At 37.8% G+C, this 15,218-nt stretch overlaps 1 protein-coding gene across 5 annotated transcripts in view; it reads left to right on the forward strand.

The window, feature by feature from the left end:
- The first annotated feature begins 53 nt into the window (after positions 1–53).
- The window catches only part of KNTC1 (kinetochore associated 1), a 31,994-nt gene continuing 16,829 nt past the window's right edge, over positions 54–15,218 (forward strand). For 3 of the 5 annotated variants that reach the window (XM_039561210.1, XM_039561212.1, XM_039561213.1), the window contains exons 1-36: positions 54–133; positions 886–1,017; positions 1,143–1,263; positions 1,647–1,762; positions 2,079–2,151; positions 2,670–2,747; positions 2,890–2,924; positions 3,153–3,263; positions 4,142–4,235; positions 4,557–4,609; positions 4,874–4,986; positions 5,275–5,329; positions 5,974–6,072; positions 6,450–6,490; positions 6,595–6,660; positions 6,753–6,828; positions 7,002–7,127; positions 7,221–7,310; positions 7,869–7,934; positions 8,302–8,363; positions 8,771–8,882; positions 9,576–9,719; positions 9,944–10,000; positions 10,083–10,184; positions 10,419–10,535; positions 11,013–11,156; positions 11,411–11,509; positions 11,945–12,048; positions 12,170–12,275; positions 12,621–12,755; positions 13,177–13,296; positions 13,605–13,674; positions 13,752–13,819; positions 14,195–14,487; positions 14,678–14,850; positions 15,037–15,134. In XM_039561210.1, the coding sequence (XP_039417144.1) occupies positions 892–1,017; positions 1,143–1,263; positions 1,647–1,762; positions 2,079–2,151; positions 2,670–2,747; positions 2,890–2,924; positions 3,153–3,263; positions 4,142–4,235; positions 4,557–4,609; positions 4,874–4,986; positions 5,275–5,329; positions 5,974–6,072; positions 6,450–6,490; positions 6,595–6,660; positions 6,753–6,828; positions 7,002–7,127; positions 7,221–7,310; positions 7,869–7,934; positions 8,302–8,363; positions 8,771–8,882; positions 9,576–9,719; positions 9,944–10,000; positions 10,083–10,184; positions 10,419–10,535; positions 11,013–11,156; positions 11,411–11,509; positions 11,945–12,048; positions 12,170–12,275; positions 12,621–12,755; positions 13,177–13,296; positions 13,605–13,674; positions 13,752–13,819; positions 14,195–14,487; positions 14,678–14,850; positions 15,037–15,134 (3,543 nt within the window). In that variant the 5' untranslated portion in view covers positions 54–133; positions 886–891. Of the gene's footprint in view, positions 134–272; positions 431–885; positions 1,018–1,142; positions 1,264–1,646; positions 1,763–2,078; positions 2,152–2,669; positions 2,748–2,889; positions 2,925–3,152; positions 3,264–4,141; positions 4,236–4,556; positions 4,610–4,873; positions 4,987–5,274; positions 5,330–5,973; positions 6,073–6,449; positions 6,491–6,594; positions 6,661–6,752; positions 6,829–7,001; positions 7,128–7,220; positions 7,311–7,868; positions 7,935–8,301; positions 8,364–8,770; positions 8,883–9,575; positions 9,720–9,943; positions 10,001–10,082; positions 10,185–10,418; positions 10,536–11,012; positions 11,157–11,410; positions 11,510–11,944; positions 12,049–12,169; positions 12,276–12,620; positions 12,756–13,176; positions 13,297–13,604; positions 13,675–13,751; positions 13,820–14,194; positions 14,488–14,677; positions 14,851–15,036; positions 15,135–15,218 lie in introns of those variants that run through there. The other 2 variants (XM_039561211.1, XM_020584532.2) reach the window with 2 other exon arrangements.

The following is a 15,218-nucleotide window of genomic DNA, read 5'->3' on the forward strand; positions in this document are numbered from 1 at the left end:
CTCGTTCGCGGAGGTTTGGCCACTGCCGCGACCCGTAGAGCCTGTCCCGGCTCCCGCCAAATTGAAACGCAGGAGCGGCTGGGGGGGGCGCGGTCAGGGGAGCCGGGTCCCTGTGGGCACGGGAGTGTCACCGGTGAGGGGATCGGGGGGTCCCTGTGGGCACGGGAGTGTCACCGGTGAGGGATCAGGGGATCCCTGTGGGCACGGGAGTGTCACCGGTGAGGGGATCGGGGGTCCCTGTGGGCACGGGAGTGTCACCGGTGAGGGATCGGGGGTCCCTGTGGGCACGGGAGTGTCACCGGTGAGGGGATCAGGGGATCCCTGTGGGCACGGGAGTGTCACCGGTGAGGGGATCGGGGGGTCCCTGTGGGCACGGGAGTGTCACCGGTGAGGGGATCGGGAGGTCCCTGCGGGCACGGGAGTGTCACCGGTGAGGGATGGGGGAGACCATGGGGGCCCGGGATCCTCTGGAAATAGGGATGTCACCGGCCGCAGTGAGGGATGGGGGTCCCTGTGAGCATGGGTTTGTCACCGCGGTGAGGGGCAGTGATTCCCTGAGGGCAGGGGATGGGGGTCCCTGTGGGCAGGGGTTTGTCACCAGTAGAGGCCATGAGGGTCCCTGAGGGTTGGGGATATTCATAGCAGCTGTCAGAGCACTGTCAGAGTGGGGAGGACTCTGTTCCCCCCAAGCTGCCTTCAGCCAGGCCGGGATCCCCACTGCTCACTTGGTTCTAAACACACTGTTCATCCTTACAAGGCTTCTTGTACAGCCCTTCATCCTTGCACAGTGTCTCCACACAGTAATACAGTCAATAACTTGTTTGTGGCCATAGAACTTTTTAGAGCTGTTTGCTCTACAAGATGTTCCTGAAATGTTTATCCCAGGCAAAGATGTGGAACGATATTGAGCTCCTGCTCAACGATGACACCGGGCAGCTCCTTGTGGGTTTGGGACACAACTGTGGCACCGCCTTGTACCAGGTGGATACACGGCTGCAGATCACATCTTCGGAAAAGGTACAACCCATCAAAGTTGTGCTTCTATCTTTTTTAATAATTACTTATTATTATTACTTTAATAATTACTTCTTTGTCGTGGTTTTCTGAAGTGTTCCTGTGTGTAACAACCTTTCCCTTCGCAGGTCTCTGTGAACCCTCAGCTCCACGCACGCAGCTCCAGGGATGGCAGCATTGTTGTTGTGGACAGATCTGTGGCACTTCTGGACAGCACTGGGCTGTCTCTTCTGATGCACATTCAGTTTGGTGAGTTCATTCCTTTGGAATTTCACTTTGCAAGTGAAAACTGGCTTTTAAAATACGTAGGTTTGTACAGGAAAACATAGCAAGTGTCTGACTAGCCTGTAAAAGGAAGTATTATAAGAAGTACCTAAGTAATAAAAAGTGATTTTGGCTTCTGAACAATTAACTATTTCGGTACAATGTAATTAAAATCCTTCCTAACTTTTCACTGAAGTGGGAATAATGGATACCAAAACCACTCCCTGTAGGCCCCTTTCCATATTTCATTTAGTCAAAACAATTTGTTTTGAGGAAATCTGGGATGCTGTATTGTCCAAGTCTTGTCTGAATGTTTATTCATAAACCCCAAACCTTAATATTTGACATTTTACCATGGAACTTTTCAGATACTAATGTGGATGTAGTGGGTATGTGTCAAGAAAGTCAATTTCTTGTGGTTGGTGAGAGAAGAGGCAGTTTACATCTTATCCACATTCCATCAAAACAAACCTTGCTAACCAAGGTACAGTAACTTTTCTATTTAATTTTGCTGAAAACGTTTTGTTCTCAGACTTTCTTGAGGTTTTTTTAATCTCTCTTCCAAATACCAAAGTATAGACATCGTTACCTTTGGACAACATATTCTAACCAAACAGGTGAAAGGGGCACTTCTGTTCCCATGAGTAATGAATAAGGAAAATATATTTAGGAATGGCATGCATAAACAAGAACCAGGCCATCATGAAAGAAAAAAGTTAAAAGTTTGAACTGATGATCAGTATTTCAATTTTTTTTTAATAAAATACAGACTAATACTCTTCACACTGTTTCTATTTTAGATTTTGGTTGAACAATCTTCAACTGAAAAGACTTACTTAAATCTCTTTATTGTAAAAGATAATGTGGATGCAGGTAAGAACTGGATGATTTTTTTTCTCCCCCTTTGTGCAAATTTTTTGTGATTTTGTTCCCCTTTAATATCTCAGGGAAAGAGATTACAAAATAAATAATACAGGAAAGCGTAAAGAAAAGTTTTTATGTGCACAATGCAAACCAAAGCTGTATAAGATTCTTTATCTCATTAATTATTTTACAAATACCATAGGAAACATTCAGAACTTGACACCTCTTTCTTTTGAGACTGTGCTAAACATATGAAAAGGCTTAAAAAGGAAGAATTCCTTCTGTCTTCTATCAGACTTCAGATTTTAGTAGTTCTGATCTATAAGCTCCCAGCCCTGTTCTGTCACAATAGAATATATTATTCTGCTCTTAGTTGGAAATGACAAAAATTTTGTTTAAAATAGTCTAATCTATTGGTCAGATGATTTTTTGGTGTCAATTATTTCAGTGTCCTGTTTACGAGCAAGTCTTCTCTTTACTTACTCTTGAATACTTAAGTTTGAAGTATTTGTGTTGGGTTTTTTTAGGTGTTTATCACATGTTCATTCTCACAAGCAATGGATGTTTCTGCATTATGCGTGTCCCACTTGCTAAAACACAGAAAGGTAGGAGAAGCTACAGACCCCTTTAGATTTCATCAGAACAGGGAGCCCTGTATTAAAAAACTTTCCTATATGATGCTTAGTGCCTTTTTTAAATTTTGAAAAAGTTTTAACACTGATTTTATTTTCTTTTTTTGATATTTAGCAATTGAGAAGATGGATATGACTACAGCAAAGCAAGTAAGAAACACCTGCAAAACTGGTAACGTGTTAAAAGTGCAGAGTTTGTAACCAAACTTTGCTCTGTATATTCCATCGACTGTTCACCAGTCCATTATTCCCCTGATAGCTGTGATTTTTACTTTTTCTGCACGTTTAGAAATGAGAAGAGATTTTACCCACTGGTTCTATAAATGACTCTTTTTCTTCCCTGTCTGTTGACATCCCCTTCCTCTCCCACCCCACAAGTTACAAGAACAGATAAAGACAACTTTCATTGCCACGGGAGAGCATCACAGCCTCGGCTGTCAGGATTTTGTGATCAGCAACTCAGTGAACAAAATCCATTTGATAATTGGGGTAAGCACTAAGAACATGGTCATAACAACTTTTATATTATCAGTAATGGTGTTTTTGGTTCTGCAACAAAATTTGTCTCCAGGTGGTTTCAAAAGAAGCTCATCAGCTTTTTGCACCAAGACTTTTTTGCCTTTCATTTCCTTCACTGTAAATTTAAAGGTTGTCACTCGTGCAGCCTGTCTGTAGTTTTTCTCATAAGGAAATAACTTTGTCATTTCCAAAATTACTTTGTTATGGTGGATGAGGAGAAAATCTTTTCACCCTGGTTTTATGAGCTCAGTAAATCACTGCTTCCTGATCTGTACAGGCTGGATTGTTTATAGATACTATCTTTGAGCTCACAGACAAAACAAAAGCTGGCAAGAATCTTCCAAGCAGCTTCCCATTCAACAAAGCTCTGCTAAAATAACAAGGTCTAATTCAACAGAGCTTTTAAGCATGAATTAAGTACAGGAACTAATAAAAAAATTAAAATATAAACATGCTTTGAAATGTTATTTTGGACTGGAAACAAGTCCTCTGAATTTATTTTTTGAAGCCTGTTGAATTCAATGGGATTTTCCTCAGTAGGCCCAGTGTAATTTCATTCAGCTTTTATGTTCTATGAGAATGGAAAGTAGATACTTTGACATGCTGTTTTTCAAAGAGCCAAAAACTGCTGACTAACAATCACTGTAACAAAGACCAGTCTTGAAAGGAGAAAGGAAAAAGGTTAAATGAAAAATAAAGAAATCAATGTATTTTTCTGAACATCAGTAGAAGAATAAAGTTTAATTTAATTTTGCAGCTTTCCAAGTTAAAGATCAGTTGTAGAAGCAGACATGTCAATGGTCAAGTATCTACTCTCTACCCTCATTTTACTTTGCCTCTCCTCACAGGGTAAAGGTGATCATGTGCTCTCCAAATGGGAGGTAGACCCCACCAATGCCCTGGTATCTGCTCAAAGTTTTGCTGATTCAAGCCTGATCCAAGGTGAAGAAGGTTTTATCTTTTTATAGACAAGATTTTGTATTTAATTGCAGAATGTACTAATTTTCAGATATTTCATTGTTTTTAACAAATGCACATGTACCAAACAGAACATTTTTTGTAAAGGTACAGCCAAAATGTGGGCTTCAAAATTGCAGTTTAACTTAGATACATAAATCACAATTCTCTTTAAGCTAAACTTTGGAAGTTCCATGAGGTTAAACCACAAAGTTGCCAATGCTTGGTTGTGTGTTTGAATATGTTTTGCTTCAGATACCTATCTCAAGAAAAATAAGGAATTTATGTGATATTAATATTTTTTAGGTGCTGCAAAACTTCAAGTCCTTGATAATCAGCTGTTTGTTTTGGATACAGAGGTATGGGTAATGATTTGTGTGTAATCTTCACTTTACAATGTTCTTGAAACAGCTTATAAACATATTTTTTAAGGTTTAAAGGAAAGTTTCTGTAAAATAAAGTTGCTTATATTTACTTATATCAAGACCATCTTGATCTTCCTGTGTTGGTTTTTTTAAAATTCTAATCCTACTCATTATTTAAGCCATGAAATGTAATATTTTGCTCAAAAAAAGTCTTCTACAAAGAAAATATGAAATCGTATCGATTTTTTTTAAATCTAGAACATCTTAAGCACATGGGATGTTTATTCTCTCACTCTAATTTGGGATTGGCCTTTAATACATATTGAAGAATTTTTTCTAACTACTGAGTCAGATTCTTCTGAAGTCACTTGGTAAGTAAAGCATTGTGGCAGCAGTTCTGAGAAGTGAAAAGTTGTCTGGTGCTGTTTCCTAGAATTGCAAGATAAGGTTAAGCAGAATGTGTGAAAAAGTGCAACCGCTGTTCTAAAAAAAGTGTGCTAGAAACTGTACAGCTGCAGATTAAAGTCTACAACTATTTTTAAATGCGTTTTCATGGAATGCAGAAGTTTCTGAAACTCAGAAGTAAAAATATTTTAAAGTTTTAACCTGAGATTCATACAGCAGGTTTTGCTTTCTGTTATCTCTTTCTCATTCATTAGGCAAGGGCTTGCCAACGTTAAACTGATTGTCATGACAATGCCAGATGACAAACAGGTATAATCTCCTTATCTCTGTTCTGTTCCTCAGTTGTTACACAATTGCTCATAGGAAAAAAGGTAGAGAGGGAAGGAGGTGGCAAAATATTTGGGGCATAGAGAATTCTGAGGAGCTTAAAGTCCAAACTGAAATGTGACCATCTGTGTATTAGGGTTGTTGGGATTCTTGTGATGGTGACCAGGGCAAGCTGTCCCACTGGTTGGGGTTTTTATGGATGGTTTGGGGTTTATTTGTTTGGATTTTAAGGTAGGCAGACAAGGAAGAGCAGCAACATTTACTATAATCTTACATCTCTTCACAGATTTCTTTAGAGCAATGTCTCTGCTGCCTTCAGCATCTACCCCCAGATAGAGTCAGTGAAGTTAACAGAAATAAAATACCAGGATGAATATTATATAATTCTTAAAATTAAATTAAACCTGTCAAATTATACATAATAGGCCGAGAGAGAGAAGGAGGCAACATCTGAAATTTCATTAAACTCCCTCAAACTGGAGATCTGCATTCCATAAAAAGTCCTACAAATACTGCCCTCTAATTTCATAAGATTTCAGAAATGATTCTGAAATATCACTCTCTCACCAGTGTAAGAGAAAAAGTAATTCTGACTTCTTTGTTTGTTTTCTCTCTTTTTTTACTAGATGAAAAGCCTCATGGTTTTTGCACTGCCCACTATGCAACAGCTCTATTCTCTGCAAGTGTCTCTTGTTTCTTCCCTTGTTCAAAGTGGGATTTGCACAGTAGGTTTAGATGATTTTCTTTTTGTTCTTTGAAGAAATATAGTTGTCTTAATATGTGTAAATATTGAAGAGGGTACTCTGTTATTCTTGTTAGGTTAGAACCATTTCCTGCTAGAAATTATGCAGGAACTATACAAAGAAAGATTAAATAATGTCCCTAAAGGATTGAGAAAAATATCCTATGATGAAGCAAACTGAACAATTTAAATTTAGTCTGAGGTCTCTTGCACTAGTTAATAGAACTGCCAGTTGTTCCTGCTTCTGTTACAGCTAAAAACTGAGGGAAGTTTTAAGTTCTCTTAGCACAGAAAAATGCTCTGGATTTATTTGGAACTTATTTCATTTCACCTAATGGTTTCTGTTATCGCACACTACAGGATACAATATACTTCTTGGAAGGAATTCATGAAAAGCATCAGTAAGAAAATATTTTGTTTGTAACTAGCTCATTATTATATAAAAATGCCAGATTACTTCCACATGGAGTTGATAAATTCACATAGTTTCCCCTGTCGTCCTCAGGCCCTCTGAAGACCCAGTTTCTATAGTTGTGATGAGAAGTTTAACTGAAGCCTTGCCAGAAAATAGGTACTGGTTTCTTTGAAACACCATTGTATTATATTTTTTTTAATATCTGGTTTGGACTTATATTGAAGTTGTTTATTTCATTTCATCCTTAGACTAAGCCGTTTACTGCACAAACACAAATTCACTGAAGCAGAGAATTTTGCTATTCAGTTTGGACTAGATCTTGAGGTGAGTTGTTCATTCATGATAAACACATTTGAGATTAATCAGTATAACTGAAATTATGAGTAAGGTTCTTACCCTATAGTCCAATAAAAAGTATTAAAAAGATTACAAATATTACCAAGTTAGTGTTACCTTTTAAAACAACTCACTGTACTTGTATTATTTTTTTTAAACAGCTTGTATACAAAGTAAAAGCAAACACTATTTTAGAAAAACTGGCTTTAGCTTGTGTTGGGAGTTATGGCCGGGAAGCGTTGCTGGATCTTGAGAATGAAGCCAAAGAAAATCTGCAAAAAATTCAGGTTTGTTTTTATTTCTACCCTCTTTCTCTACTAAAGCAATTCAAATTATAAAGGAACTTGGAATTAATTTCAGTGTTTTCCTTATGCAAACAGGACAACCAGTTTGTTGTGAATTACTGCCTAAATGCTCCATGGCCAGTGTATGAAACCACTCGAGAAATGCTGAATTATGCTAAAGTCAGAGTAAGGGCTTTATTTGTTGCAATTTCTTCTACTCTTCAACTTCTATTCCACCCTTCTGTACAACTTGAGAGGGCCACAAACCAGTTACAGCCATTCCAAAAGGCAAAAGTAAAGGCATTATAAATCCTATATAACCAAACATGAAGAAGCAGCAAGTGTCGTTCCAGCCTCATTTTTGGTATTGCTCAAGGGCAAAAAAGAGCTCACAGTTTTATTCTTGCATCAGAAAGCAGGGTTTAGTTTTGAGTAGCAGTTTTTTTAAGTACCTTTAAAATATTAATTTTCAAACTAAAGCTCAAAGTAGGTCACCTTTTTTGTTTTCACTATTTTAGTCTTTCCTGCCTTATCAAACAGAACCAGAGATACACATTATCTGTCTGATCCTCCATCCATGCAGAAATCCAACCAGATTAGACCGGATCAGGTTAGATCCAATCTAACATTGTAAAATCTCAATTTACAGAAGTCCTGACTTTTTGCTCATGTTTTTACTGCACTCACAGTCCTGTCTGGCATGTTCTGAGTTGTCAGCCAAACCCTTTCATGTCCTTTTTTCAGATCTTGAAGAAAGATAATAGAACCAATGCTCCACCATCTGATGGGGCTCCAGTATCCATAGCTGAGGTGAGGACAAATTTCTTGGATTTGCAGTATCATATAAACAATTGTAAGGTAGAGTTTTACAAACAGTACTACTGCTGAACTTTTTAAAAGTCTAAACAGAATTATATTTTATAGTATGAAAGAGAACCACAGTAATGACAGATTCAGAAATAAGCCACTCGTTCAGTCATAGAAAGATTCAGTTTCAGATGCTTCATAAATGGAAGGCAGAACCTTTCTTAAAGTACTTTTAGGTTTTTCATTTTGTTTCTTGTTTAGTCCTGTTGTAAACTGGCCTCATCTGCCTTCAAGGAGAATCAGTGTTCTAATCATGTAATGTAACAATATGTTAAGCCAGATATTAACCTTAAATCTCATCTACATTCAGGTATTGAGAGCTCAGGCAAGGCTTACAACATTCTATGAAGCTTTTGGACTAGAGAAATTCAGGTTTGTTTGTGTTTGTTTAAGATGTAAATTTGTGATTGTTAAGACTGTACCACTGAAATTAAGACTATTTTAGTTTTTTTATATGAAGTTTTCATTAAACTTCAAGCTCTTCCTTCTCTGCCTGAAGTTTCCTATCCTGTGCTGTGGAGAAGGGAGAATGCAGAGAGGTTGAGTCATCCTTTATGCTGAAAGCATAAATTATCTGTTGCACATGCACTTAAACAGATTTTGTTGTTGTTGCTGTTTTTCAGTATGTATAGGAGGGATTGTGATTTTATACAATCACAGTGTACCACTCCTGTTGTTTCTTACAGCATACAGCACTAGGTTGAAAACTTTGAAATCCTCCCCCCAATTCCTTTGATAATGACATTTAACAAAGCTTCTCTTCGCCCTCTCACTTTTAGTGGTATTGCTTGGACAGAATTCCTGCATAATGAGGACACGTTCAAGATTATTGTTTCTCAGCTGGAAGTAGGAAATTTGTCTTGTGCACAGTACCTCTGGCTTAGGCATCAGGTGAGGTGGCACAGACATCTCTGGGATTTATGGAGGGGGTTAAATCTCTTCAATTTTCCAGCCTTATTTCACAGGGGCTGTTACAAAACAGCTCCTCAGAGAAGCAAAGGTCCATGGCAGAATCTCATCTATTATCACAATGATTACCTGTTCACCTGGATCCTTAGGAGGCTGAATTTGGTATTGATTTAGGAATAAACTGGTATTTCTGATATCAGAATTCATATTCCTAAGTCAGAACAATGTGATTTATTCTGCAGTGCTTGTAATCTTCCATTCACTTTCTTGCAAGCACAGCTCTCAGAATTTTTAAGTGGACCTTTACTGCCTAAACTTAAGACCCTTTAATCACACAGACTTCTTACTCTGAATGATGCATTCAAGATAGTGGCTGTGTGCTGTTATTTTATTTTTTAATGCAGGACCTTCAGTTCCATGTCCATTGTTTTCTTAATAAGAGAGAACTGTAGAACAAGTCTGAAAGTAATAGAACAGTGTAATTTGTAAAGAAATTAATTCAATTAGGTCTTTTTTTAAGAAAACCGAGCTATTTATTTAATTTCTGTCTATGATTACTGAGATTTTTTTTATTTGTGAAATTTACTGGCTCTTCCTATTAGTGAAACAGCTTTACAGAGCATCAGATGAACATTTACTCCATGGATCTGTAATTGTTCTGGTTTAATATTTTAGGCCGATTTTGAAAGCAGCTTTGATGAGAAAATGCTGAAGGATTTGCTCAATGCCATCCATCTCACTGCTCCTTTGAAGGAACTGTGTGTGTGGCTTAAAAATTTTGTGATCCCCTTCTCAAGGAGGGTTGTGCCAGATGGACAGGTGAGACTGACTTAAGAACTGCAAATTGTAATTTTCTCAGATTAAGATGAATTTACTGTCATACCTACAGACTTCTGAATGTCAGGAACTTGTTCATCTGTCTTTGAAATGGATTCTTTTCCCTAGCATTTGTATTTTAAATTATTTCTTTCTAAAGAAGTTTCTAATGGCAAATTTTGCTTTGATAGATAGCATAACTGTACTTATAACTGTATTTTTTTCAGAAAATATTAGCAAAATGGCTGGAACAAGCTGCTCGAAACCTTGAATTAACTGACAAGGTAAGTCACACTGCAGAAACTTTGCACATCTTGTATTTCTAGATGTATAATACAGTTTACTAATATCAATTATTTTGGACAGGCAAACTGGCCTGAAAATGGACTCCAAGTAGCAGAGATTTTTTTTACAAGTAAAAATCAAGGTGAACTGGGAGTGACAGCTTTTGGCAAGTGGACTCCTTTGGTAAGAAATGTAACAAATACAAGAATTAGCTATTAAGAGACTTCAAACAGATGCTCTGTGCTAGAGCTGGAGTGGATGATAATTAGGTCACTTGGTTTTAGTGACGATTGACTTAATTCCACGAAAGGAAGGAACCAAGTTCCAATTTTCTTGTGTTTAAAGATTTAAAAAATGTTGATGACAGCCTCCTAATGGTCTTGTCTCCTAACATTTCACTTCTCAACGGTGTTTCAGAGGTGTGGTGACTGTGAAGAGATACAGAGGTTAAAGAAGTTGATAAATGATTTACAAGAACTGAGAAATCTGTGCAGAAAATACAACTGCAGGCTGGCATTCTGTGATTTTGAAAAGGTAACACTGCAGACACTTGAAAAAGTGCTTTTCAGTTTGTTCTGAAAAGAGAAGAACTTTAGAGCATGTGATTAAAAGTCAGACAAAGGAGGAATCCTGATGGATGGTAGGTGAAATTTGCATTCATAAGCTGCTAAGACTATTTGATAAGTTGTGTTACAAATTTTCTCTCAACTCTGGTTATAAATGTAACATAACAAGGTACTGTGAGAAGGTGTGGCTCAAACTCCATGGTTTGCAGGTTATTACAGCTCATCTATTGTGGACCAATCATTCGCAACAGAGAAATTGGAAGTACAACTGAACAAGAAAAGCTTTGTAAATGAAAGGGTTTATTTGAGCTAAAGAGGGATTTTTGCTTGAAATCATTCAGTTGATTTCAGCGGACTCTGGATGTTGGATTATGTATTAGAGATGTAAATGGTCTTGCACTGACCTGTGATGTTCTAACATGGCCTTTTTCCACTTGCTGCCCAGGAAAATGCAACCACTATTGTGTTTCGCATGCTTGATAAAATTTTGGCACCAGAGCTTGTCCCATCAATTTTGGAGAAGTTTATAAAGCCCTACCTCTGTGAACATAACCTACAAAAAGATGAGCTTCTTCTACAGTATGTCAAGGTACCCACATTTTCTTCCTTTTGAAGAAAGCAATTTCAACATGAGGAAGCAGAAACCAAGTCTGATGACCATTTGAATTTACAACTGAATGTTTTTAGATCATTATTCCTGTCAGTGAACTTAATGATAGTTACTATTTCAGTTATGAAGCAATCCCTTAATATCCAGAAAATTTTACATTTTTGTTCATATTGTAAGATAGGAGTATTTATCCTGATTTCAAATGTTCTAATCACCTTCATCAAAATACACAGGATTTGCTGGAACGTTGTCGGACACGATCTATTTCAGTGTTTGAAACTGCCTGGGAGGCCAAGGCAGTAGCTGTCATTGGCTGCATCTCTGACACAGATGTAAGTATATTTTATGAAAGGCATCAAGTGAGTCCAACACATCAGTTCAAACCAAAACGTGATTTTTCCATAATCATCTGAGTGCGTTTTTACATGAGTGCTATGAGGAGAAAATAGTATGTTCTTCTTCTAATTCTATTTTAGTCATCTTCCCTGAGATGTTCTTTGAGGGTTTAATTGTAGTTGTGGTGTCATCACATGGAAAACTCACCAATTTTAACATGTATGAAACCACAGTGTCATAAATGACTGCAAGCATTTTCCAATCTAACTTGACACATCATACGATGACAATAAATGCCCTTTATGCAAGTGCAGATTGGGCAAGGAAATAAAATACTTGCCTAAGGAATCAGTCACATTGAACAATACTTCAAGGGACTAACTACTTTGAAACTTATTTTGAAAAGTGAGGTGGTTATGTCCCTTTTGCAGCTGAAATTTGATGCAGTTCTGGAGATAATGCACGGAGCTGTGGTGCCATGGGGTGCAGCAGTGGAGCAGCTGGTCAAACAGCATCTGGAAATGAACCATGTCAAGTAAGCAGCATCCACAGTCTACCCTTGGCTGGGGAAATGCTGTGGATCTGATGTAGAGTGATGATTAAATCCCATAGCTGAAGGTAGCAAAGGAATTAATGATGCTTTAATTTGTCCCCAGAGTGAAGTTACTGCAGGAAAGTTACCGACTGATGGAGATGAAGAGGCTTTTGAGAGCCTATGGGATAAGAGATACCCATCTTTTAAAGGACAAGCAGATGATAATGGTGAGTTGTCAAGACTTTAGATTTCTCCAGAGGTCACAGTGAACAGCACTTGGTGATTTCTTTTTTTTAACATTTGGGGGTTTATTTTAACATCTCCCATTCGTTAGGAGAAAACATGAGTATTTCTGGAGAAGTTCCTTGATATCCTGAGGAACCAGAGGAATTTTCAGAGTTCTCAGGCTAATTCTGTCCCCAAGCCCTGTTTTCTCCCGGTTACACTTCAGTCAGCTTTTCTCTAGATAAAAGTTTTAAGCTTCCAGGTAACTTGCTTGGTACAAGCTGAACAATTCCCTTGTTACCCTTGTTATCAACAAACTAAAGCCCATTTCTGTTTTCTTCTTACAGAGGCTTGTGAGATACATTCTTAAGCAAAATACCCCTGCTTGCTTGGAGGATGCCTTGAAAATTGCAGCAGCATACATGTTGCCTGCTGGGGAAGTCTGCTTCCTGAGGATGATGGACCTGATTGACAAAGAAAGGGTAAGGAAATACTTCATGTCAGTTGATCCTGAAATTTACAGACACTGAGGTCTTTTGACAAAACAGGGGCAAGTTGTATTGCTGAAATCTTATAAGCAGTTTACATATGTATTTTAAATTCAAATTACTAATTCTACACCTAACTGCCTATGCCTGACATGGAAAATGAGACCTTTGTCAGAGTTTTATCCTTCATTTGTGGCAGAATAGGATGAAAGTTATGACCTACAATACACCAGCTGAGTTTGGAATTGAAGTCTCTACGTATTTTCATGTATTGTTTTTGCTTACCCTCTTGGCCATCGTGCAGCCATTGCATCAGAACAAGAATGTACCCATAACTCAGCTTTTCCAAAAGCAAATGTCCTTTTCTTTTTATTGTTTCTGTTTTAATTTTGTTTGTTTCTTTTTCTCCCTTCAGGGAGAAGAGTCTCTGACTTTGTTAAGATCTCTGCCTCTTGCTGAGGCTGAGGAGGTTGCAGAGAGATTGACTCTGTGGGGAAGACTGGTGTTACGGAACAAAGCAGATGATCCTGAAGAGGTACCAAGGCTTTTCACATCAGAAAGTGTGCACACAAGTTATTCTGAAAAGGGAGAAGTGTGGATAATTCCTGGAGAGCTAACAGACTATGGAGTAAACACGTATTACACCTATATTTACTGTTTCTGTAGAGGGTTAATATTTAAAATAAGTTTCTGTTCCTTTGCTTTTCACCTGGTTGTACCTTAGACTTGGTAATCATTGCTTGAGAAGTTTGTGGAACATTGCATTGTACTTTAAGAGCTGAAACCCAAGTCTGTTCCTAGCAACATTTTAACAAAAAATACAAACCTTTTCCTTTCCTGCAGCAAAAATCACAAATGTTTATGACTAAGACACTCGTGGACATCCTTAAATTCCAGTTCAGTATTCAAAAAGGTAAGGTACATCTTCAGCATCTTACATCTTGCTTGTATAAATGGAATCAAAAAGTAATTGTTTTTCTCCTCCAACAGACAATCCCATGAAGAAATATGAATGTGAAGAAAACCTAAAATTGTTTGAAACACTTGCTGCCTTGCAGGTGGGTATTTTTGTTTTAAATCCCTTTTGATTTACTGTAGTTATTCCAATTGTTCTTATCACATGGATCATATTAAAAATTAATTGTATTTACAACATATGTGCAAAGGTTGTTTTTATTATTGACTTCAAATTGATTCTAAGGCTAATCTAGCAATTTAATCTAGCCTGGGGAAGTTCCCAATTAGAACTGAGTTGCCTATTTAAACCAAAAATTAGATACTCTCACTAAAGCCTTAATTGCTAATACTTCAAAAATTTCATAATAGACTGCTGTAATAATTTATTAAGATCTCAGGACAGTAGGTAAAAAAAATAAGCAATTTAAAGGAAGCTACATGGATACAAACATATAATCTTTTTGTTGTTGTTGCAGGAATACTTTGGTATCTTTCTCTCAGATGAAGAATACAGCAACCCTTCACTGATATCTGCACTTCTGGAGGATCACCTAAGTGCTTGTGAAAGTACCAGATCTGCATCCAAGCCTAGAAACGTGCAAGCAGTGGATTGTAACTCAGGGGGTGGCAAGCTGAAGAACCCTCACACTGAACCAAGGTTGTACATTCTGGCTTCGCTCCTGCAAGTCTCAGAGCATGAACTGGGAGAAAAACTGGCCTTGAGAGCACTGGATGGTGGAAGAGTGGAAGTGGCTGTCAATATATGCAGGTAAAACTGCAAGGCTTTTCAAGATCATCACTTTTACTAGGCTTTTCTGAACTATTTCTGCCCCATTTTTGAATTATGCAGGGCAAAGGCTTTTTGTTTCAGTTAAATAATCAGAACAGAATGTGGCCTTAACTAAAAGCCCTAAGAACTACTGGCTTTTTATTTTTAACATCCTTTTCTTTCTTAATAGGGAGTTCTATGAAAATAGGTGGAATGAAAATACAGGGAAGCTGCTGTTTGCAGTATCCCTAAGGCTTTGTCGTATGCTGGGAGCTGATGTTCCAATGATCACTCCTCATGGGATGAATCTTCCAGCAGTGATCTATGAGCTGGCTGGCCAAGCAACTACACTGTGTAGTCCAGGTAATTCCTGTTACTATTTACTTGTGTTCATGTTGGGAGTCCAGCTTTCCAAACAGTGTTCAACAAACCTGAAAACAAAGTGAATTTCTAGATCTGCATCTGTGAAAATAGGTGCTGCAAAATTGCTTCCTTTTAATAGGACATATGAACCTTCCATTCCTGCTACTGATCTTGGTATTTTTACAGATTTAGTGTTGGATTGTCTGGAACTGTGTAAATATACTTCACTTGCCAAGGCAATTCATGGACAGTGCCAAATGGACAACTATGAATTTACAGCAGAGGTATTTTTTGTGCTGTTCACTGTATATATTATTTTCCCTCTCATTTCTCCAGCACTCTTTAATCAAAAAGCCAACAACAACAAA

Source organism: Corvus cornix, chromosome 15, assembly GCF_000738735.6.
Source record: "Corvus cornix cornix isolate S_Up_H32 chromosome 15, ASM73873v5, whole genome shotgun sequence".
In the NCBI taxonomy this organism is placed as follows: Eukaryota; Metazoa; Chordata; class Aves; order Passeriformes; family Corvidae; genus Corvus; species Corvus cornix.